This window comes from Phalaenopsis equestris, unplaced genomic scaffold (assembly GCF_001263595.1).
Source record: "Phalaenopsis equestris unplaced genomic scaffold, ASM126359v1 Scaffold000132, whole genome shotgun sequence".
Taxonomy (NCBI): Eukaryota; Viridiplantae; Streptophyta; class Magnoliopsida; order Asparagales; family Orchidaceae; genus Phalaenopsis; species Phalaenopsis equestris.
Genome location: NW_018164574.1, coordinates 539,610 through 566,259, shown reverse-complemented (window position 1 = coordinate 566,259; position 26,650 = coordinate 539,610). Strand labels below are relative to the sequence as shown.

The window sequence follows — 26,650 nt, the reverse complement described above, 5'->3', positions numbered from 1 at the left end:
TTGGTTTGGCTGTTTTTATCACTCGTTACAGGATGATCTCTCTTGTTGGATTCACGGGTTGTGCTGAAGTCCCTGCTCACGGTCTTTTTGGATATATCTACTATACCGAGGACAGCTCTTCTGCATGATTTTCTTTGTTTTTTTCTCTTTTCAAGATACTTCCAAGATATGCAAGTACACATAATTACTCTTTTTTGACTTTTTTGGTATTTGGATATACCTGTATTTTAGAGATTCCTTTTTGAGTGAGTTGTACTGCGGGGAGAAGGACCCCTAGGGGTGAGTTAATTGTATTTTTTTCCCCCCCTATCCTTCTACCTTTTTTTTAAATATTAACGCGTAGGGAGCCACCGCTGCTCTTTCCAAAAAAAAAAAAAAAAATTTGAAAGTTCAAAAATGCTAATATATTAAATAGAAAGAAAGATACAGATACAATGTGTGGGAGAGCCCAAGCATGATGCCTTGCCCACACAAAAATCACAAATGGTTCCAAAACTAGAAAAAATAGAAAAATACATTAGATACTTAAATAAAAAGTATAACAATGCCAAAATACAAAGTATAAGGTGGCTATAGAGCGACCAAATTTGGTCTTGCCTATGCCTCTAGTTCTAGGGAAGGAGCATGCTAATAAGCTGGTAAGATGATTGCCATTGCTAGTAGTAACCAATGTATCATCCAATATGCTCCCGAGCTGGAGTTGGCTCCCATTCTTCTTCTTCCTCTTTGAAAGGTCTGTCATTCCTCTTCCGAATAATCAGTCTGATGGGGTGGTAGAGCTGAAGCAGAAGGAATACCAACCGTAGTACCCATAATAGATTCTAGTATATGTGAAGCATGAGTTGCCTCTACACTGGATACTTCCTGAAGAAGTGGAGCTACGAGATTCTCCTGATTATTTGTCTGAACAATATCATTTGTAGGTAATACAATAGTCCATCAGTATTGTTTTCTATGTGGGTTTGAAGGTGCCAACATCACATCACTCGCAATAACAGTAACAACAGTGTCATGGGGGTTTCCTCAGGGGCATCAAACACTTTCTGTCTGGTAGTATCCTCCCCAGGTTAGTATCCTACACCTCCTGTCTGGTAGTATCCTCCTCAGGTGGAACTAAAATGTCCATAGCAGTGGGTTAGACCCATCCTTGTTCACTTGAACCTTAGTGAAACTTGTGGCATTAAACTTGTGGCATTTATCAAGGACATGACCAAAAATCTTACAGTGGGTAAAATATGGGGGTCTGTGCTCCATTATGATTTGTTGCCAATAACCATTATGGGTTGTGCTCAGCCAAACTTCAGTATTATCAGGTAAAGTAATATCCCTTTCCACAAGTATTCTGGCCACCGAGGGTCTGGTTAGGTTGAAAGTAGGCAAATCTAGCTTCAAAGGACCCCCAATGATGACCCCAATAGAGTAGAGAACCTGATGGTGAAAAAAATACAGCTTGAGACCAGGTAAACTAAACCATATATGTACAGTGAGAGTTTCATGATTTGGGTCGAAATCAGAAGACCACTTGAGTAGCTTTATAGGTTTACCAGCGATGTTAAGATATTTTCTTGGAGAAAATCCGAGTGTAGTCCTCAGACACGATTAACTGAATCAATACATGTCTCCCATCCACGAGCCATACTTTCCACTTTCCTGTTAATTTGAGTTCATCAAAATTTTTCTTGATAATTTCCATAGATGGGTGTCCCTACTGAAATTTCCCAATAAGAGCAAATTTGAATTTGTCAGTCAACGTTGAAATTTCTGACATGGAGAAAAAGAATGCTTCCTTCCCATTTCTTCTGCTTACATTCTTAATAAATGGACAGTCATCTGTACCTTCACGATGCTCCTTATAACTTGAAGGGAAGCCAACCGCCGTCTCCCCCTGAGGATTACCCATCACTTGGGCAAAAGAGGTTTTGCCAGGTTCTTCTTGGCAAGATATATATATTGATACACATATGTATAAAAGTTTTATCAATTTTTTTTAAAATATCTTGATTCATCTCAACTCTTTCTTATGTTTTTTAACTTCATATTCATTTTAAAGTTCAACGTATCACTACCATTAGGCCTTTATCTTTTCAATTTATTTTAAATCATACACTGTAATTCTCAAATTTTCTTCTTTAGTACTTTATTTTTATAGTTTGTACTTCATTTCAATGAATTATTATTATTATTATTATTTTTTATTTATGTGTTAAATTATTTAAGTTAACACGAAACATATTTTATATATTTCACAAAGCTTTTAACTCTAGATTTAGAAATCCTTGATGAAAATAGATTTATTCATTTTATAGATATCTTAAATATTCTTCCTTCATCATATTCTAATATTCCTTCACTATTTTGGTAATCTTTTGCATACAAAAGATCTAGTTTAAAATTGCATTTAAACATAATTTTGATCTAGGTTATAAAAAAGTAGTTGGAAGCTTCAGCTTTTCCTTAAGCCTGAATATGAAAAAGCCCTAGCCTAGAGAACCAACTTCTCAGTCGTGTGTCATGCTTTGCATTGCCTTGCTTAGGTCGCTTGTATAAAATGACCACCGTTGCCTACTTGCGCGCCTGACTTCGCTCCATTGCTTGACCTTGGTATTTCTACCTCTCTAATTTTTCCTCTTCGGTGTGCTCCATCCAAGCTCCACTTACCTACCACGTTGCATGCCTCACGAGCTGCTTGAGCCACTTGCCAGCCTCACTCTCCCCTCTCACAATTTTTGTTACCGTCTCTATCATCACTCATAGACTATGTCTATCTCACTAATTGCTCACTTGATCCTCCCCTTTTTCTTCCCTAATGAGCCACTAAACAAAACCAACATTGCTTGGTTCATTTTTATTTTTCATTTTTTACGAACTTGGCTTTACATCATGTTTCTTTTTAATGTTATTGAGGAAAAGAAGATTGCAATCTGGTTTTGAAAAAAATAAAGCATATATCTAAAATAGTTTTCTTTGAAAGTGTGACAAATCTGATGCCGGCAACAATAGAATGAGATCTACCTATAATTAGAACATTGTTGCCACCAAAGCATGGTTTTTAGTTATGCAAAATTATAGCATCACAAATCATGTGTTCAATAGCACTTGAGTTGTCAATCTAGGATTTAATTTTTCATATATAACCATGCGATCATTTAGAGGGCTACGTCTTTGAACATTAAAAGATTTGTCGAGACTTTCATGGTTGCTAAATCATTTTTTGAAGTAATTCAATTACATTTTGATGTGTGAACTTTGGTCAAATGACATTGGAGTCTCAGTGGTGATAATGTTCTCATGAATTTCATGATTTTGTTGGACATTGGAATCTTATATGTAATTTCTAGGAGTTGTCACTAGTGCTTCTTGTATTGTGACAATGATCACAATAAGGTCTAGTCATCTTCTTTCTCTATCAACATCATGGTAGGATTGGATTCCATGAGTTGTAAGTGCTGAGTTGTCAGAGTTTTATCCTTACCCAAAATTGGGTGCAAACTTATTGACACTCTCATGGATAATCAAATTATATTTTTTAGGGATATACCATTTGATGATCCATCTCATTATCAAAGATCAGTTAGCTAAATAATTAATTTCTTTGGCATTTAGAATCAATTATTTATTATTATTATTTTTGTAAATCAAGACGTACAAAACACCCAAAAAAGTGAAAGGGAGAGAGAAGTGGGAAAAAGTAGAAAAGAAAAGGAAAGAAGAAAAATATTGGAATGTTATTTACATTCTTATATACATCAAGAAGCTTGTAAATAGAGTTGTTGCATTCTTAGAGTGGTTACAAAAATATTGAAGTATTCATTGATGTTGACAATAATTGGTGTTGTTGATGACAAAAAATTAACTTATGTGTATTGCATTTTTGTTGAAATTAATCTTGTCATTTGGAATGGTAAAAAGCAAACTGAATCTATTACCGAAGTAAAATATAGAATGATGGATCATTCTACATGTGAAATGATGTGGGTTAAACTTTTTAAATTAATTTAATTTTCTTGTGATTGAGTTTATGGCTTTGTATTGCAACACTTTTGCAACTATATGCATTGTTAGTAATCTTCAATTTCATGAAAGACAAACATATTGACTTAAATGTTATTTTATACGAGATAAGCTCTCGAAGAAATTAGTTATTCATGTTTCTACTTTAGAATAAGTGGAATATATCTTCACCAAAACGCTTGGCCCTCTCTATTTTTGTTGTCATGTGATAAGTTTGAAGTTAATGGATTTATACAACAACTTGAGGGAGTGTGTTGGCATATGAAGCTTACAAGGAATAATATATTATATTACGAATATATATGTTTGTAAAATGTATATTTATTTTCTTCTTAATCTATTCATCATTTTTTCTTATAAATAAGTGTTTTCTTTAATGAATATGATCATAGAGGTCTCTCCCTTTGAAAATTAGCACAGTTGATTAATGATTATGAATTTCTTTGTGATACCGGAGTTAACCAAAATACGATGAAAAATATAAATTTTATTACTGAAAACAAATAAGGATTACAAAAAATACACGTGGAACTCTATTCATCATTTATACCTATAAATAGGTATTTTCTTTAGTGAATATGATCATCGAAGTCTCTCCCTTTTACAATTATTACAGTTGATTAATGATTATGAATTTCTTAGTGATACCGGAGTTTACTCAAATATGACGAAAAATATAAATTTTATTATTGAAATCAAATAGGAATTACAACAAACACACTCAGAACTATAATACAACTAAAGAGACGACACAGAACTAAGGCTTAGGTGGGTGGTGGTCGTGTTGTGGCTTAAGATAGGAGCCATAGGCAGGGATTGATAAGATGGCTGAAAGATAGTAAGCAAGTGGTTGAAGGGGAGATTGCGTTGTGACGGCAGGGAGGCTGCCACAACCGATGGGAAAGAGGTGGAGACAGAATGCTGCAAGCAAGGAAGATATGTACGACTAGGCTATTGTAGAGGAGAAGGATCGGCTACAGGACAGGAGGGGGAAAGACTAGCAGTTGGGGATACAACAAGGAAAGATGAGTTGCTTTGTTGTGGTTGGGAAGGAAGGTGGCTGCAGGGAAATAGTCGCTGATCTTTTTCTGGTGGTTTGCAGTAAGTATTGCGATGACGGTGACGGGGTAAGGATGTGGGGGAAGGAAGGCCGTAGATAAATACCTTATCAGGAGTGAGATACAATCGGAGCACCACTCAACCTTTGGAAGCTAATCATCACCTTGGAAAGAGATATTTCCAAAGCACCACTCGCCCTTGGATACAACCTACAAGAAGAAACAAGGGATGCCGACAGTTATCCTGACAGAAGCTCAATTAAAAACTGCGATAAAATACTACAACTTATAAAGACCTAAGGTAATTAAAAGTCGACCCCACTCCACATAGGAGGCGATAATGCCATGTAAGGAAGGTTGACCGGCCTTTAGACTGCGCTTCTAAATTAGTCCCAATCGTCCCAGAAAAGAGATGCCCTATCTCGATCTGGCGAGATGTCGCGCTCCAGTTCCCCGTGTGTGAGGACATGATCTCACGTCATCTCTGGGAGACCCTGCGTCACTTGGCTATTTTCTCATTTCTTAAAATTTTTTTTTCTAGTTTTCAGCTTGCAAAGAGTGGGAGGCATGCATTATTAACAAAAATGATAGTGGTTAAGGATCTAATAGTGGTATAATTAAAGAGAGTTAGAACTACCTCCAATCAATGAGATTCCATCAATCAAAATAAAATTTCAGTGTCAGCTAGAAACACTTTAGTGTGTGAAATGAATGGCGTTCTAGTGTTGTAACTTTTTTTAGTATTATGAATTTTGAGAATAAAGTATAAATGAGGGATTAATGATAAAGAACATACTTGAAAATTTAAAAAAAAATAATTAATGAGACGAAAAGGATGGCATGAGGAAAAATAATATGATAAGTTCCATGTTTGAATGAAGAGTTTATTTATGCTGAATGGATCTTAGGTCTCATACTCGATAAATAATGAAAAATATTGAAATAGACAAGGGATCTTCACACCCATAATTATAAATTTATTCATGCTTTAAACAACTTTATATAAGTCACTGTTCAATTGCTAACAAACTACTAACACATTGTTAACAATTGAGTAAACTAAAGTATCCCAAATAAAATAATAAAAATATCATGAGGTCCGTAATACATAAGATGACTCAAATATCAATGATATAGTTTTCAATAGCCCGAACTTTAACTTATCAAGTTATTGTTTGTTTTGGCTTAACAGACTTGACTTTATTCCATAGATATAACTTTTTATGTCAACTATAGTAGGAGTGCTTCAACATGAGCATACTTAACTTTTTTAGTTCTTGATGAAACACTAATCCTTGTTTGAGAAAATGCTTCAATATTAAAGTATTTGATTTAACTACGTTTAGTATTAAAAAATAAAAATAATTTGCCTTATACTTCATTAATAAAAAATTCATTACAATATTAAAAATAAAAAATTATTTGCAAAAGACCATTTAAAAAATAATTTGCCATATGCTTCATTAATAAAATCATTCATTACAAGCAGATCTTCAGTCGTGATATTACTCCTTAAAAATCATAAACATTTGTCTCATAATTTATTCATTTGTAAAATTTATTTATTCAATAAAATAAAGTGATGCAAAAACCAAGTTAATACATGTGTTTACTAATTTTTATAATGGGAAAAAATATTTTTTATGGCATTACCGCATTAGCTTAAAGTTTTCTATTGATTGGTTGAATCATCAACATACCTGACACGATCAAATGAGTAGCAAATTCCCCAAATTTTTAACCGTGTAGAAATGGCATTATTATGCAGTCTGTAGTACATCCTTAATAATATTCATAAAAAAGAAACATATCAACAAAGATAAAGTTTCTCATAACACAACATAAAAAAGTCAAATTTTAATTACTATTCCATAGCTCGAGAAGCTTAATACAAGAAAAACTTGTAAAACTAAATGGTTGCAACATAACAAAAATAAAAAACCAAAACTCAGGCAACTACATATTATCGTCCAAAGTAACTAAACAAAAAAGTCGATGAATTGTTGAACAGTTCATTCCAAGCAGCTTTTTAGTTGGTATTCTTTCATTTAAAATGGTATACCTATAAAAATGAGAAGCAACAAATAAACTCATAGAACAAAATATATTTAGTAGTCAAGCAAAATGAATTATAACTTACAATTAGCTTTTTTGTTTGAAGATTATTATGTGCACGATTGCAACATCAATTTAGATTGTGATAGAATCTACATTTGATGATTAATATAATATTTTGGAGGATCCTAAAGAAAATCAAAATAAATACATCACAAGTAATATTTAATTAAATAACTAGGATCATTGTAAATATAAAACTCATCATTGCACTTTTGCAAGTAGATGTTTGCGATATTGATGACATTCAAGTTTTTGGCCAACTTCATTGGTATCATCTCTACGAACCCCCATACCATTGTGTTTCTTATCGCATGTATTGCTATTTTGTTCACTTTCCTTACATTTGCTACAATGAAGTATGATGGTGGCTCTACTTGACTTTCGTTTTTGAGAAATCATTTTGTTCATCACGAGCTCTTCTTCATATTTTTGTTGGCATGCCACTCCTAAATTTATTATGCTTTGGTGGCAATATTGAGATCATGTTGCTCTTAGGCCATTCATCTGGATCATTTATAGTCATGATGTTGCTTTCACATAAATTTTCTCATAATTTTGATAAGTATTGCAGCACAAGCATGTACGTAAGGTATTCCAGTCAGCTCCCATCTCCTGTAGCTACATGATTTGGTCTCAAAATCCACAAGTGTGCCCCATGCATAATACTTCTCTTGTCGTTGTTGTCATCAGATTTAATACTAATGCATGTTTTGGTTTTATGTATATTTTTTCCAAGATCATAATTTATTCTTGGGCATAACTTCTAACCCCATTTCATGGCATTTTCTTTATTTCGTAGCATTCTTGTCATTACCGTAGTTTTAGTTCTTTTAAGCATTCAAACGATTGATAACTCTTTAGCATCAAGGATGAAAGCATTAAAACACTTGCACATTATTGAGTTGTGTCGCATTTTGAGCTAAACTTCAAATGTGATCTTGATCACTCGTTAGGAGGCTTTTCATTCAACCATCTGTGTATTGTGGCACTCAACTTTTTAACTCTTTCATTCTAAATATATATTGATTAACTTTTGTTTCCCTTGTGGTTCTTCATAATGCACTCTTTATTGACGCCCTAGTAAATCCAACCTTCTTAAATTTTTGGTGCAAATATCTAACACAAATTCTATTAGTGACATTAGACAATATATTCTCAAATGCAAGAATTAACCTTTTCTGTTTATCAAAAATAAATGTAAACTTATACCTTCTTTAAAAAATATTTATATCTTTGCCAAGCAAATTTAAGACCGTTCCCAACTACTCATACTATTTGCTTCAACCACTGCTCTGCTCATGGAATGAGAAATACATTGTTGTTCTAATCAAGAGTTATCATTATTAATAGTTTAGTGCTTGTGGTCCCCTTCAAAAATATCCATCAACTCTTATTAATTGTCTACAAACTGAAAAAAAATAAATAAAAAATAAAATAAATTGTCTACAAACTGAGAAAAATCTTTTCTTGAATGCAAAAAACAAATATAAGGCCTTACAAATATTTTTTGACCATCTAAATTTTAATCTTGACTTGTATGCACGACAATAATTGAGCTTGAGTTGATATTTACAGTCTCTAAACAATAGTCCGAAATTTTGTTAAAATGATCTTCCTCTTTCATTTAGATCATTTTACGAGCATTATGTAAGATGTTCTTAGCTTCTTCTTTTGACACATGCAATCTCAAATTTTTAATAATTTTTCTTCTTAACATATGACACTCCAACTATGGATTGACCTTGATTTTATTAAAATAATTCTTTGCAATAATAGTAAAGTTTAAAGTTTTGTTATGATAATTTAAATTGCAAATGTGCTCCTGTAATGATCATATCAGCTATGAACTGCTCCCCTCATTCTTGAAAATATATATGACAATTGGGCAATTTGGTCTTCTACAAATGACTTGACATTTTCTTTTGTTATTCTTTACAAATTTAATTATTTTTTTTCTTTGAATTGACAAATTTTGCACAACATCTTTATACTCATCTTTATTGTTAAATGACATGCCAACTTCAAAACTAGTACTCCTTAATTATACTTTAGGATTAAATGTTGGCCATTTGGTACTAACATATTCATCACTATATCATGAATGTATATATTCTCACTAGAGTTTATATAATCAATATTACAATTTTTTCCTTAAAAAATTTTCTGAAATATACATCATAGGAATCAATGGCTTGTTCTCTTTATCCTGATCACATACAAGTTCAACAAAATGATTTACATTGTTTTCAAATAAATTATCTTGTGGCATCTCATAATCACTATTATATTCTTTACGATCATTTGAATCTGCACACTCATTGTCAACATTCTCATCATCATCACAACTCTTATTTACCAGTGCATATCTATCATCATCATTTTCCGTTTGCATATAAATCGTCTCAATCAAAACACCAAATATTAGTGAAAATATTGAGTTTTCAAGCCACTTAAAAATAGTATTACACAAGTTATTTTTGACATTGTCAATTCCTTCAATTCTATTTTCAACTACTTTGCAATGTAATCAATACATGATAACTCTTTTAGAAAATTTCACAAATTTATAGAAACAAGTGGCCCTTAAATGAAAAACTTGCCCTGATGTGGATGGGAAAAATCCTGGATCCCCTCTGACATTGTCCCAACCTGTTCCTATGAAAATTTTTCAACAATCTAATTAATACCTCAAATATAAAAGAAATCATATATTTACCACTCATTGCTTGGGGAGCTCCATCCACTCAATAATGTTCAAAGGGAAGCTTTGAGTGATCCTCTTTATTGTTACTCAAAGGAGAGCTTTGCTTGGCCTATATTCATCTTTATTGCCAAGAAAAATGTTCTTATTACCAAAAAAACAAATATAAAAACTATAAATTTTAAGTATAAATAACCAGTCTATTAAATTTGAGCAATAACAACAACAAGCTTTTATCCCACTAAGTGGGTCAAGTGCATGGATTTTTTTTCTCCAGTGTGTCCTATTGAGTGTCTTATTTTCATTTAATTCTTATAAATTAAGATCTTTTTTGATACAATATGCCCAAGTATTTTTAGGTCATCCTTTAACTTTCTTAACTTAAGTCAAAGCTAAAACATCCACTCTCCTAATTGGCTCATCAGATGGTCGACGTTTAATGTGACCAAACCATCGAAGGCGAGCTACTCAATCTTTTTTGCCACTAGAGCTACTGCGACCCCTTCGTGTATATTCGTTTTGCATTTTGTCTCTAAATGTAAAGCCACTCATCCACCTGAGCATTCTCAGCTCAACAAAACTTAATTTTATGCTTCTCTTCTACAAGCCAACATTTTGTGCCATAAAACATTGCAAATTTCAGTTTCATTTTATAAAATTTTTCTTTAAGTTTAAGCGGTACTTTTCTATCACACGATAGACGCGATGCATAACTCTACTTCAACTTTCCAACTTGAATTATACTAATAATATCCCCATTTATATCACAATCACGTTGAACAATGGACCCAAGATATCTAAAGGCATTCAATCTTTTTAATGACTTGTTCACCCATTGTTATAATCCCACCACTAGTTTTATTAAATCTAAAATTATATAAATATATAACTTTGCTAATAAATAAAATAAAAATGAATTTTTAGGAGGGTGCTTCTCAAAAAATTTACTTACCTATCTCATTCATGCCTCTCGACCGCTTTAGGAATTGTTCAAACTTTGTCTCACCATGTCAAGCTTATTGCAATAATTGTTATGTTGCTTTGTTTGCACTATCCCTTTGAAATGCTTCATTGAGAAGTTTTGATGCTGTTTGGAAATCGTGTTGGTCTCATTACTCGAAGTTGTTAGATGGTCCTTGTTGCTCGGATCACCTTGCCTTCATATCTGTGCTCATTTGTTATTATATGGAACCCGGTTGTGTCAATCAATTGGTCACTTAATGTCCTCAGTTTTGCCTATCAAGCTTGATGGTGAGTTTGTTTTTGGGGGTGAGAGGGGCCTACAAAAGGCACCTCCCTATATTGGATTTGGGGACACTAACTCTGAAATTTTTTTCTTACTTTACACAACACCCCATCGCCTAAAAGATAGCACCGCCATACCCGATACAGGCTCATAACCTGAGAGCCCGACACTCCAGTGCCCGGAAGGGGGTGCCACAGCGCCCATGCCGAATTCAAAACTCAAGAGCGGGACACTGTAACACTTGATGTAGTGCCCCATCGTCTATTGGAGCTTTGTAAAGCCATATCGCTATGCGCCGGCACCCGTAATCAATTTTTGTTAAGTTCCTAATTATTGTGCCATCTTTGTTGACAGAGTTGGATTGGATATCAATTTTTCTCTTGTGTAAATGAGAGAGTGTCCTAAAGTGTTCCAAAGTTTGGTGAGGCTTGATTGTGATGTAATTTGTACAATTCTCGTTATTTTCTTTATATTGAATTTCTTGGTGTTGTGTAGCTCAGTGGTTCTTTTTCGATCCTCGGGTTTTTCCATATCAAATCTTGTGTTTTATGTTTTTTATTGTGTTGTAAGCTTATGTTCAAAGTTTTGCTTCAGATATATTGAAGTTGGGCCACCGGGAGGCACCTCCTTGGGTGTGAGGGCAACACCCCAAAATTTTTTTTTCTTGATGTACACAACATCCATCACCCAAAATCTAGCATTGTTGTGCTCGGTACATGCTCATAACTCAAGAGCACGAGACTTCATTGCCCAGAAGGGAGTGCTGCAACACCCAATCTTGATTTAAAACCCGAAAGCGCGACACTGTAATGCACCTGATGTAGTGCTCCATCGCTTATTGAAGTTTTGTAATGTCATATCCCAGTGTGCCGTCACCCGTAATCAAATTTTGGGATGTTCCTTCTTATTGTGCTGTCTTTGTCAATAGTAGGGCTAGATTTCAATTTTTCTCTTGTAAATGAGAGGAGTATCCTAAAGTGTTCCAAAATGTGAAGAGGCTTGAGTGTGGTGTAATTTGTATAATTCTCCTTATTTTCTTTATAGTTAATTTTTTAGTGTGATGTGGTTCCGTGATTTTTTTCCCATCGAATTTTTTCACGTCAAATCTTGTGTTCTTTGTTCTCTGTGTTTTATGTTTTTCTTGTGTTGTATGTATATGTTTTACCCTTTTTAAAAATAATTTAAGACTAATTTGACAGTTTTATAAAGTCAGGGCTAAAATGACCTTAAAATAGTCTAGGGACTATTTTGACACTTTTCTCAATACCCCGCTATTTCAACAAAAAAAAAAATGAAATGTACTAAGGGGCCATGTACGTAAAAACATAGGATGATAGGTAAGTAAATCTATAAGAATGGTGTTATAATCACGGATAAAAATTCTAGAAAAAAATGTAAACTTGTTGAATACTTTATAGCTATTACTTTTCAAAATTAAGAAAATTAATTTCACTGCTTCTATGGACTTCCAACAAATGAGGTAGGTTATTTGCAAGCCATGCTGGAGTGGAAATCTTGGTATTCCTGCATACGTTGAATTGCCGAGTTTGGCAATTATGCGGTTGTAGCTGTGGGGGCTCCTTCGGATTGTTGACATGGTTGCTTCTCCATTACTGGATTGCATCCTACGGCTTGCAATTTAGTCAGATTTAGTAAGCATATATGGTATATTTTCCTACATATTCTACCCAATATTATCCAAACGTAAAGCACAATATTTTATTTTTACTTCAAAATGTATGTGTAGACTGAAGGTGCGTTTTTATTAACCAAAATACTAGTAGGTTATGCAAAATTATTAATGTATAAATTCATTCATTAGCAATTATAAAATGTAAAGTATAACTTAAAAGTTGATATAAAATAGAAAAGAATGTGATATTATATCTAATTTGAAAGCAAACATTAATGATGAACCTTCAAATTAAAATTTAAAAATAACTTATAATAGTTGTCTACAATAATTAAAAACTTAAAAATTATAAAAAAAACTTATAGTTTAACTTCAACGCTTCGAAGCATATGCTTCAATGAAGTGAAGAAGCGTCCTGTGCTTTGTTTTATTTTGCTCGTGAAGTACGTTTTTAAAAGCATTGATTCTACCTTCAATTTTGACTATTTTTCTTAATTGTGGTTGTTTCCATAATGTATCTTCTCTTTCATATTTTATTACTTCTTAAATTTGCCCATTATAAAATCCTATAAATAAAACCAAAATTTAACTGAATAAAATGTGGATCATTCCACTTTTCTTTCTCTTTATTTTTCTTCTTTTTTTCCGTCAATAGAGCGATCTATAAACTCATAAAAAATTTTACGAATGTCATAATCTGTTTTAATAACTGAGACTTTTGTTATTTATTGATGTAAGAAATAATAGGTTCCTAACGAGTTATTTGTAATTTACTAATAAATTGCTAATAAACTACCAAATTCCGTTCAAACTAATAAGTTAACTAAAATAAAGTGATGACCATGATGTCCAAATCCGGGACAAAATAGAATTCAGATTTTTTTATGCATCACCTGAACTGATCAACAAGTTAATCTCATTAAAACCACACAAGCTGTGGTAAAAAAAGACAAGATGCATACCTTTTGCTTCCAATGTGCACTGCATTTTCTTAACTTCTTTTTATTACTCCGTCGTCCTTGGATTATTTTGTGTTTTTAAACTCCTACATAATAATTCCACATGAATACTATTATTTTTAGCGTAAGCAAATACAAATGATCTTTTTTTTTTTTAAATTTCGTCTGCTGAGATTTATAGAACGTTGCCGCATTTTCTTAGGTGATATAATACGAAATTACAACCGTCTCTTTTTTTAAACCGTGTCAATGGCAAATTCTCTTAAATAGGGGTTGAAATTCATTAAACGGCTAGGGCATGTAATGCGTTCTGTAAATTCAGCAAAAAATGACAGTCTTCACCTTGAGTTGATCTACGTTATCTCTCCACCTCATTCACAAAATTTTGCTGATTATGACTTCGGGCCTCAAGATCTGCAAGAACTTAGTGATTCTGTGGATGGTTTCTCTCTCATGACCTATGCCTTCTCAGGACCACAAAATCCAGGTCCTAATGCTCCTCTGAGTTGGATCCATTCATCCATGCAGCTGCTGCTTGGTGGCAATAATGTTGGCGGTGTTCTTAGCCATGCCCATATGATCTTTCTTGGCATCAACCTTTATGGCAATGATTTCTCACTTTCTGAAGGTTTGTTCATCAAACTTTGCCAGATATTGATTTCATGATTAATTCAGAGTACTGATGAACATTGTGACACTTTTTTCATTCGCAAATTGTTTCTCTGGGCAAATTAAATTGATTTTTCTGCTCTGTGGAATTTTTATACTTTAAACTAGACAATTGGTTGTTAGATTGAATGTTTTTAGAATGCTTTCATTTTAAAACGTGCGTGTTATTTAGTTGGACACAAATCATATGCATTGAATTTTTTTATTTGTTTGTTATGATACCATTCTGTTGCAATTCAATACGATGATTTTATTGATATCAAAAAGGGTATAAATACATTATAGAGCTATTAAATAGGAAAGACATAACACCCAAATATTTAGGATTAAATTAATTTCTAATAACTACCTAGAGATAAAAGGAAAGTCATAAATTAGGGAATATATAAATAAGGAAATATATAAACTAGCAAATACATTAACAAGGAAATACATAAATTAGAAAATATCTGGGAAGAAAAGAAATAAAAACTAATAACTTCTAACACTTCCTCTTAAGTTGAAGCATAGATGTCAATCATGTTTAAATTGAATTTGAAGTCATCAAACAACAGACAAGTAAGATTTTTTGTGAGAATATCAGCCTGTTTTCCAGTAGATGAAACAAATGGAGCAAAGATCTCTCCGGAATCAAGTTTCTCTTGATAAAGTGACGATCAATCTCTACATGCTTGGTACGATCATATATGACCAAGTTATGAGCAATGCTAATGGCGGTTTTATTGTCACAAAACAACCACAAAGGAGCAATAACCGACATACGTAACTCATTGAGCATAATGCCCAACTAGAGGGCTTCACACCCCCAAATCCATATAATAAAGCTTGGCTGCAGCACTACTACGGGAAACCATAGACTGTTTTGTACTTCTCTAAATAACAAGATTCCCCGATACGAAGGAGCAGTAACTTGAGGTAGATCGTCTGTCATGGACTTACCCGACCCTATTAATATCTATATAAACCACAATAGAGTTGGAGTTATAACGAGTGAATAACAAATCTGAGCCTGGTGTTTTTTTTTTAAGTAGTGAAGGATTCGATGAACTGCGTTGAGATGGTGCTCGCAAGGGTCATGCATAAACTGCTCACGACATGACAAATGTCCAAGTGAGTATGAGTGAGGTGAATGAACTTACCTACGAGACATTGGTAGTAGGCTTTGTTCACTGGAACGGTATTGGGAATATCCATTAATTTCTCATTTGGGTCCATTGGGATAACGATCAGTTTGCAAAGGAGAATGTTGGTCTCGGTCAATAGGTTTATCATATATTTGTGTTGGGAAAGACAAATGCTCCGAGAGGACCAAGTTACGTCTTTGCTTAAGAAATATCAGAGAAAGCCCAAGCATTTCATTTCAAAAGACATGACGAGGATGCCTTTGAGTGACTCTAAGGCTAGCAGATCATTACGTGTGAGCACAATATATTCGACATAGATACTGAGGATGACAATACAACCACCAGATTAATGCCGAAAAAATTGTGTATGATCAGATTGGGACTGAGAGAACCCATGACCCACTACCACCTGTGTGAACTTGCCGAACCAGACCCGTGAGGATTGCTTTAGTCCATAAAGGGACTTTCGCAATCGCTACACTCATCCGCGGGAAGAAGGGGGGGGAGACATATAAAACTCCTTGACAAAATCTCCATTAAGGAAAACATGATTGACTTCTAGTTGAAGGGCCAATCCATATTCACAACTAGTGTTAATAGGACATGAATGGAATTGAGTTTGACAACTGGAACAAATGTCTTTTCATAGTCAACTCCATAAGTTTGAGAATATCTTTTGACGACCAGTCATGCCTTGTTGCGTTCAAAGAAACCGTCGAAGTTAAACTTGGTGTTGAAGATCTACCGACACCCCATAGCTTTCTTCCTTCGGGAAGATCGACCATTGTATGGTTGCGCCGAAAAGCATTCTCATCAATGACAACAGCCTTTTAGGAGGAGTCAACCAAAGTAGCTTATACAGTGGATGGGAGACAACGATCTGTCATAGAAGTAACAAATGCTTTGTAGGTTGGAAAAAGATTGTGGAATGAGATATATTTCACCATAGGATACAAAGTTTCTGTCGGTATCTGTTTGCATAGCTCGATAGGGAGATTCACATCATCACTCGGATCTGGAGTGACCGTCGTAGGTGGTGAAGGCATCTTTCCAAGGATGTCGGCGGGAGCAGATTCCAAGAACTGCGGTAGAGCAGTGGGTTTGATGATAGGGGCATTGGTACAAGTTTCAACATAGGGTTTTGGACGACAAGTATAGACTCGAATAAAGGGTGGTGGTGATGTTGGCCAGGCTGGAGGCGAATCCATCGGTGGTGAAGGTGCACTGGACACCGTGGTCGTAAGAGGAATGTCTAACTGAGTCGGAAGATGAACATTTACAAAAAATCAAGCTCTCCTTGAGGTAGTGTCAAGGAAGAATGAGGCATTTTCAAAAAAAGGAGATGACGGTAGTAATAAATATATTTTTAGTGGTGGGATCCAGACACCAATAGACTTTTTTTGAGTGGAAAAATAGCCAATAAAGACAATTTGATTGAGCGGGGATCAAGTTCACTACGAGTTGAGTTTATGTTTCAGATAAAGGTCGTGCATCTAATGTGGAGAAAGACTAGTTGGTAGGAAAACAAGGCATCAAGATGGATTATGGGGTCCGAAATGTGTACTGTTGTGGGAACTCTATTGATGAGGTAGTTAGCAGTGAGGATGACATCATCCTAAAACCGTTTAGGGACAATGGATTGAAACATAATTGAATGAGCAACTTCAAGAAGATGTTTGTTTTTTCGCTTGGCTATACTTGAGGGGTATCCATACAAGAACTACGATGGAGAATGTCCTTACTCGCCATGGATTCTTCCAATGTAGAGTTAAATTATTCATATCCATTGTCTGTCCGAAGGATTTGAATATTTGTTTTGAATTGGGTTAGAATGAATGAGTGACAATTTTTAAAAATGATCGCAGCTTAACATTTTTTTTTTAAATATAAACCCAAGCATCTGAGTGTGGTCAACAATTAGAGTAAGAAATCATATTTTATCCACGCAGCTCGCGGATCGAGAGGGACCCTGTGTATAAATGAAAAAGGAGTGTAAGGATGAATTGGATATGCACGCATTGATGTTTAGCTAACTAACAAATTTTATATTTAGAATAATATGAATTTTTATTAGCAAATATCAACTTGTACAAATGTTTTACATAATAAAAAATGAAATGACCCAAACGACAATGTAAAAACATAATTAGACATGTAGTAGAAAGAGAAAAACTACAACAACGAGATTGAGTGTCAGTGTCATCTATGCCATTTTCTTAGAAAAAATAGAGCCTGGCTACATGCTTAACAGTTCCAATTATCCTTCTCAAACGACGTTCCTGAAAGACACAAACATCAGGGAAAAAGTGAGCAGCATAATCAAGATCATATGTTAACTTACTGACCGACGAGAGGCTGCACTTAAGTAAAGAAATATGTAACATGAATTCTAAAGTCAGCCCAACTGTAGGTACAATTGACTCTTTACCTGTAATGAAATTACAGAAGTCGTCGACAATATTAATCATAACTTTCCCGGAGCAAGGAGAATAAGTTAAGAAGAAATGAGAACCTAGTCATGTGATTCATGATATCTGAATCAATAATCCTTGGGCTAGAAGAAGCAAAACCAGCGGTGCATAGAGATGTTACCTTTGTAGAGTTGAGGTTGATGAACCGGAGGAGAGTTGACTAGACCCAAATAGTGTAATCAAGTGTTTCATTTGACTCTTGATGGAGTCTGCTGATTCGGAGATGGTCTGAGTAGGCTGAACTGTCGCCAATTCGGAGGTCATAGTGAGTCCTTTAGCGACTGAAGATTTGACAAAAAACGTATTTGTCGGTTTCCCGCTGAGCTTCCAACACTTGTCGCAAGTATAGTAGGGTTTGTGACAAAAATTATGTAGTAAGTGGCTCACGACGATGTGACAGAGTGTGGAGTACTGTTGGAGACCAAGGTTGAAGGCTCGGTTGGAGGAGTGGTGTTGCCGAGCATGACAAGTCTGCGCCTTCTTTGTGGTGAAGCTCAGTGATGTTGCTCTGATTGTAAGAAAGGATTACGTCCGAGTATACAATCGTGGACTTTATCAAGATCCTTATTCAGGCTTGCTAGGAATTGGTACTCTTGATCCTTTTCCAAAAGTTTTTGGAAGAGAAAAAGATCCATAGGAGAGTCCCAAGTGTAGTCAGTAGATATCACATTCTGTTCATAATGCTACCAAGTAATTGTAGTACTGGGTCACCATCATCGAACCCTGTTTCACCTCACGAATTTTCTTAGAAACCTCATAGAGTTGTCCAGAATTACCTACATCTAAGTAGGTGTCGCGAATGACAGTGCAGAGGGCACTTGAGACGGAAGAAATAAGTATAAATGAACAATCAAGGCTTCATGGAATTAATCAGCCACGACATGATCATGGAGTTCTCCATTTCCTATGTTGCATATGTTGGGCCGGTCTTCATAGGTTCATGAATAATACTTATGAGATGGCTGAATTACTTTGACCTTTGACAAACGACACAGCTTTAAGGCGATTGGAGAAAATTAGAGCCGTTTAGTATATGGGTGGTAATCGGGAAATTCATGTGGTTTTCAAGTCATCCGGTCCATGGAGGGATTGAGGTAAGTGCCGATCATCCAGTGGATTCAAGAACCATGTCACACTTAAGCTCGATGGTGGAGGAATTAGCTATGGCTCCGACAGAACCAAATGAGATGTGGGATGCTGAGACATGGAAGGAAATGATTCCTTTCAACAAACTAAGACAGTAGGGAAGAAATTCCAGCCCAAAAAAAGAAAAAAAAAGATCTATTAGGCAGGATGCTGGTCAGGTTGCTGGAAAAGGTGTTCCGGCTGGGAAAAAAGTAGATCCTAGTTCTTGGTGAGAACATGGCTCGTGCAAACGTGCAGGGAAGATTTCCAGCAGCAAGAAAGAGCATCCGGTAGCTGACAAGGGGAGTACTTGCAGCTATAGGCCAGCAGATGACAATTCAGGCAGCTGGAGAAGAATCCCGGTGTCTAGGGTAAATCCCTTGGCTATGATACCATGTTGGAATCCAACAGGATGATTTTATTGATATTAAAAGGTGTACAAATATATGATATAAGAGTTATAAAATAGGAAGGACATAACACCCAAATCTGTAGGATTAAATTAATTTTTAATAACTAGTTAGAGATAAAAGGAAAGTCATGAAGTAGGAAATTTATAAATAAGAAAATACATAAACAAGGAAATACATAAATTAGGACATATCCAAAAAGGAAAGAAATAAACACTACTAACTTCTAACACTTTCAAATATATTAAAATGCGAAGTGCAACGGCTGGTGGCCTTGTGTGATGTGAAAAATGAGATCACTAGTTACTTTTCCTTGCATTTGGAATTTGCATGGTTTGATGAGTTTTAAGCTCATTAAAATAATTATTAAGGGGCATTATAAATTAGCTATACAAATGTTTTTGTATTTGATTCACTTCAAATCTTACTTTAAAAATGAAAAAAAAAAAATCACAACACCTTTATTTTTTATTTTACATATGGTATTTGCGACTAAGCAGCTCCGAAAATAGTATATGTCAAAATCATCATAATCACCATTGGATATATTTAGGGAAATTCACATAAATATCACACAATTCTGATGTATTCACATATCTAACTCTCTAAATTTGATATTTACACTTATAATATCTTGGTGTCATAAACCTGGCTTTAAAGGTGCAAATCACTTTTAGACAAATAGTGATGGTGGTATATTTGATGTGTTGTTGGAGATTTGAGTATTTGCATGTAAAGATGAATGTTTAGGTGTTAGATATGTAAATACATAAAAATTGTGGGATGTATGTAAACCCCCCACATATTTATTGCTATAGCGCTGATATTTGATAGTTCATCTGTAGCTTTTTTGTCATTTTTATCTCCGCTTAATATCTCTCTGAGTCTACTACCCTACTCATTCAACAGCAAAACAACATTCGAAAACAAGCTTTGGATAGCTTTACAGCTACCTTTTCATTCATGCAGACATAATATTTTATGAAACTTGTTAATTTTATATTTTTGTTTTCCCATGCTTGCAGCAGGTTCAGGTGAAGCAATTACTGGTAGGGATTACTTATCACTGCTGGAGAAATACAGACCTGTGCTGCATTGGGACGAGAAGAGCGCAGAACATTATTTCATTTATTCGCAAGATAATCTTCACCATGCAGTTTTCTATCCATCCCTGAAATCAATCCGGATGAGATTGGATGAAGCCCGGGCTTGGGGAGCTGGTCTTTCTTTGTGGGAGATTGGACAAGGGCTGGACTATTTTTATGAGCTCCTCTAAAGCTTATTTTTCAAGTCTTCGGGTGTGATTTGGTATTTTAAGAAGATACTATTGGAACATACTCTTTTAATGAATGTTCACGATAGGGTTGTAATTGAGTCGAGTCGAGAATGATAGTGGTCTTTCTTTGTGGGAGATTGGACAAGGGCTGGACTATTTTTATGAGCTCCTCTAAAGCTTATTTTTCAAGTCTTCGGGTGTGATTTGGTATTTTAAGAAGATACTATTGGAACATACTCTTTTAATGAATGTTCACGATAGGGTTGTAATTGAGTCGAGTCGAGAATGATAGTAGATTAAACTTGGTTTAGTTATATGATAAATTAAAAAGAAGATACTACTGGTTTAGCTTATGCCAAACATTGTGTATTCATACTTAGCTTATTTAAATTTTTTTAAAGGTTATATTAAATTTGTACTTCAATTTATTTATATTAATTAAATGTGTATGTCAATGAGTCAACGAATAAACTAAAAATTTAAATGAATATTTAATTTTTCATATAAATTAGAAATAAATAATTTTATAAATATAAATAAACAAATAATTGAATAATATTTTAATTAATAAATAATCATTTTTCACTAATTAATTGAGATAATATATAAGTTGCCATCGGATTTTCATGTAATCAAATAACATAAAGGTGTTAATAAACTGTCATTAAAATAAAAAAAAATTAAGAATAAGTTTGTTAGCTTAATCTTTATATTCATTAATGATTACAAAAAAAATATTTATATTTACTTGGATTACTTTTTAAAATTGGACACATTATCAGCATGCCAAATGCATCAATGTTATGCTTTATTTATAAAAATATTTTTATATATCGTAGAATATGTTGCATTGATTATGATGGATGATAGTATGTTAATTAGTAAATAAATCTAAAAATATTATTATCAAAATTATACATTATTATTGAATTTATATATTAAATAAATAATAATAATTAAATTTTATTTAAATAAGATATCATATAGTGTAAATAATAAAAGAAAAATTGTCTGTATAAATCTCAAAGTAATTGACGATCAACCCAAAATTAAATGTTCATAAAGTTGAAGCTAAAGAATTGCTAGCCGATTGACAGAAAGTTGATTGAAATGATGGTGATGGATCAAAAGGCCACCCAGGCCGAAAGAATACAAATAATCTCTCGAACAACCGAACAAAGATATTGCACCCTCAACAATCTAACAAGTAATAAAGAGAGACTCTCAAAAAATTCCTCCAAAAATCATCACATAACACATGTAACCGACCGACCACACCATGACCGATTAACTACTATTCTCAAAGCCCATCGGCTTTCTAGAACAAATAAAGACCAGTATACACACTTGCATGGTTGACTAACTGAATGTATTGCCGATTGAAAAGCTCGGGAATATTAAATGTGGTATAAATCAATTACACATATAAAAGTAACAACTAAAGAACAATCTCCTGCAACTCCATATTAAAGTATGGGCAAATATGTAATTTTTTTATTTTTTGACCTCATATCCTCTATAAATAGGAGGATCATAACATGTAAAAAGGGGATTCTGGCTCCTATCTCTGGACCCATATTCTGTAAGGAGAACTCTCTCCCCCCTTCTCTCTTTTATCCTCTATTTTTCACATATAAAATGGGTCAAAGAGCCCTAAAATACTTTGTTCGTCTCTATGGGGCAAGTTTGTGCGTGCTCTTTCATTTATTCTTTTTATTCACTCTATTTCTCCCTCTACGTTCCTATCGCTCTGATTCTTTTGTTATGCCTCACATGATAAATCTAAACTCAACATCCTAAAATGTACGGTGAGTGTTGGGCATTTTACCAAATAGAAGAGAAGCGACAACAATGAGAAGAAATGAATCTGAAATACTCTTGAATGTGAAGCATGATAAGGAGTTCATCTAGAGCAGTGAATTCAGTTAAATCAACATAATTTGGTTTGACCAAGCCCAACCATATGAACTGGTCAATTGTTGTGATGTTACCGATCCAGAGATGCTCGTCTAAAACCTCCTACCTTGTGTGGGATAGATGCGACTCAAAAAACTCTTTCTCTATCTTCATAGTTGCCATCAATTTTTGTTCTTTTTGAATTTGCAGTTGCCAGCTTGCCTAAAACCTCCTACCTTGTGTGAAATTGAGAGCTTAGAAAGAAAGAACATATAAAGAAACTTGACAAACAAATTAAATTTGAAAATAACATGGAGAACTTATGTTAGGTTATCCTCACATGATAGGTCAAGAGTGTATGTGCAACAACAAGATCAGATTAAAACAACCTGAAACTTATATTCATAAAGAAACCCTACACAACCAACCCATATAAAAAGAAAACCGAAATTATATTTTGTTTTGAGGTTAAGAACAACTCATACCTATGAAAAGGAACCTTGCTTACAATTTATGATAATTAATAAAAATGTAAATCAAAATAATTCAGTTATCTCAACTACGAAGATCCCACTGCTTTCAAAACCTATATCAAACCAAATGGGAGAGAGTGAATCCCTCACATCCTCAAATGAACAACATCTTGTCGATAAACAAGGCCTAAAGAAAAACCAGGTTGTCTTGAACAGAAACATCCCGACGCTTTAAAGTCTGAATCACGCTATAAGGGAACAAAGTGAGTCATCATATCCCAAATTGGTGGTGGCCTATTAACAATTGAGGTCTATGAGATGACACCAACATAATATCAATGGAAGATTGGACTCAAAGGAGGTTTACCAATATAATAATAAGAATATCCTTATCGAGTAGAGATAACTGGGCCAGGACTCCATCGATTCGTCATATAAAGCTATTAAGAACCTAGGTCTACTTGGTCGAGAAGGTAATCAACCCAACTCGACTTGAATTACATCGTACAAGGAACCTCAAAAGCCCTAAAATCAAAGGAGAGAGACATCTGACACCTTATAAACTTATGTAGGTAGAATTCACAGTAGGAGTGGGACTTACACCCACCAAGAATGTGGCGAGAACACCTCTGGAATTAAGAGAAAAGTTGTTTGTCTACAAAGCCAAAACCATCTTACAAAGGACTTATACCTCTTCTGGGTTGTGGAGCCTCTAACACCCTAGTCATTCTAGACAACCACATAAGTAAAAAAGATATGTTTGGTCAGCCCGGTTCAAAAAGCTTGGGCACTTTTCCTCGGGACATACAAAATGATGTAGTTGCCTAATCAATCCCTAATGTGGAGGCCCTATTAAGTATGACTTAGGTAATAGCCTTGAATGAAAAATTGTTTTAAAACCAGCTCGAATGTTATGCATAAAAGTAAGTGCAGATTTTAAAAGTAATAATATTTTTATCCTAAATATTAATTTACCTTAATCTTTTATAATTAGAACATTTTTGTAGAAAAATATAAATTTCAACACTAATGAGTATACATTATATTCATAGAGCTTATCAGAAGAATTCGACACTCACCATAGAAATAAACACAATAAATGAATGTCGGATACCGCTTGATTGACAATATATCTCAGAGAACCAAAAAGGTGGTTGGACTCCGCATATACTTGCATAATCCTAGTTCCATATAATAACAAAATTTCAAAATTAAAGAACAGGACAAAGTCAATTGCCATTTGAGCTCACCATGTGGTTCCACACATCAAGCACCTCAGAACTTGATTTGTACCTTATTTCTGATAAAAATTTGATCTTGGGGATTCAAAAAAAAAGTACATATAAAAGTTCAAAAAAAGTCAACATGCAATTAAATATGTCAAACAAAAAATTATCTACATAGCTAATCATGCACCTCAGAACTCGTGTTCTGAGGTGCTTGATGTGTGGAACCCTACTATATTTATGCACCTCATAATAAAAAGATTGGTACATAATCATGCACCTCAAGGAACTAGGTAAAGGTATAAACACGAGTTTTGATTAGATATATTTATGCACCTTTGAGCTCACCATGTGGTGCACCAACTTTTCTATCAATCTCTCATTGGAACTAGGAATTAGGCTCAAATATGTAGAGGTGCACCAATTTTTTTGTGATTAGCCTAGTTCCATGTGGTGCACCTTTCATGATTAGCCTAGTTCCAAATTAAAAACTTCTATCGATCTCTCATTGAAACTAGGCTCAAATATGTAGAGGTGCACCAATTTTTTGTTGCGCAAAGCAACAAAACACCCACCTATGTTGCATGGCTAATTTATACACCAAAAATACATGCATTGTTAGACCCATATTTTATACCTATTTTTGATGATATTGTACTTTAATGGAAGGTATTTTTATGTTTTCTTGCAGGTTGTTGATTTTTAGGGCTTAAAGCAAAAAAAAAAGCAAAAAAATGTCGTTTTTGAAGAAATGCTCAGTGCCGGCAGCGCCGACGGTGCAGAACAAATTAACGTGGATATTTTTTACTCAGCGCCGACGAGCGCCAGACCAGCACCGACGATGGCAAAGGTAGTGTAGACCGAAGGTTCGATGTATTTGGACGACTTTTTGAAGAGTTTTTGGAGGCACCTCTTGGAGAACCAACCTTGGGCTCTGTTTGGGGCCAAATTTCATCAGAAAATGGGCTCCTCTATATTTTTCACTCCTCTACTTTCATTTTTCGCACAACATCATTCCATTCGACTTCCATATTAGAGTCAATTAGTGATTTTATTTTCATAGTTTAGTATTTTTATGGTGAGATTTAGTGTGAAACTTTCTGTAAGAGTGTTAGAGAAGGAGAAAAGTGAGAGATATCTTCTTCATGCATCTTCTTCATTCTTCATGCATTTCTAAGGAAATGCTACAAAGGATTTGCTTTGAGAAATAGTTTTCAGATAAGTATTTTTTGTTTATTAGTGTTGTATGAACTTGACAAATTGGTTTAAATGTAAAATAGTTGGTGGTGGAATAATAATGTGCAAGAAAAGATAAAATATAAGAAGTTATGTTATAAAAATTGGTTTAAATGTAAAAGCTTAGAGAACTGGAGAAAATATCAAACGGCTCGCAGGGAGTCTAAAAGAACAATCTGTGATGCTAAAAATTCTGCTTTTAATGATCTTTATAATAGATTAGATACTAAGGAGGGTGAAAAATATATGTATAAACTAGCCAAACAAAGAGAAAAGAAAAGTAAAGATTTAACTCAAGTAAAGTGTATTAAAGATGAAAATCAAAAAGTACTTTTCTTAGAAAAAGATATTCAACATAGGTGGGTGAGTTACTTTGATAAACTTTTTAATGAAGTTTCTGAAAATACGATCGAACTTAGTGATTTTAATATCGTAAATAATAATAAAACGTTTCATTTTTACCGTCGCATTAGCAAAAAAGAAGTTGAGGAGGCTTTAAAGAAAACCAAGGGTGGAAAGTCTGTAGGACCTGATGATATCCCAATTGAAGTGTGGAAATATTTGGGAGATTTGGGAGTTTCTTGGCTTACTAAACTCTTTAATATTATTTTAAAAACTAAAAAGATGCCTGAGGAGTGGAGGAAGAGTATTTTGATCCCCATTTTTAAGAATAAAGGGGATGCACAAGAGTGTGCAAATTATAGAGGAATTAAGTTGATGTATCATACTTTAAAATTATGGGAGAGGGTAATTGAACATAGGTTAAGATGCATCACGAAAATTTCTCATAATCAATTTGGATTTATGCCTGGCAGGTCTACTATGGAAGCTATACATTTATTGAGAGGTTTGATGGAGAAGTTCAGAGATAATAAGGAGAATCTACATTTGATTTTTATTGATTTAGAAAAAGCTTACAATAAGGTTCCAAGAGATATCCTTTGGAGAGTTCTCGAGAAGAAATGTGTTGATATGACTTATATTCAAGTCATTAAAGACATGTATACTAGAGCTGTTA

General features: G+C 34.2%; 1 protein-coding gene across 3 annotated transcripts in view; it reads left to right on the top strand.

The window, feature by feature from the left end:
• LOC110021302 (chitinase domain-containing protein 1) overlaps positions 1-21,138 on the top strand; it is a 62,089-nt gene extending 40,951 nt beyond the window's left edge. Inside the window, exons 7-9 of one of the 3 annotated variants that reach the window (XM_020719743.1) lie at positions 13,997-14,354; positions 20,551-20,745; positions 20,921-21,136. In XM_020719743.1, coding sequence (XP_020575402.1) covers positions 13,997-14,354; positions 20,551-20,745; positions 20,921-20,976 — 609 coding nt within the window. In that variant the 3' untranslated portion in view covers positions 20,977-21,136. Of the gene's footprint in view, positions 1-13,996; positions 14,355-20,550 lie in introns of all 3 variants that reach the window. The other 2 variants (XM_020719742.1, XM_020719744.1) reach the window with 2 other exon arrangements.
• The last annotated feature ends 5,512 nt before the right edge of the window (positions 21,139-26,650 follow it).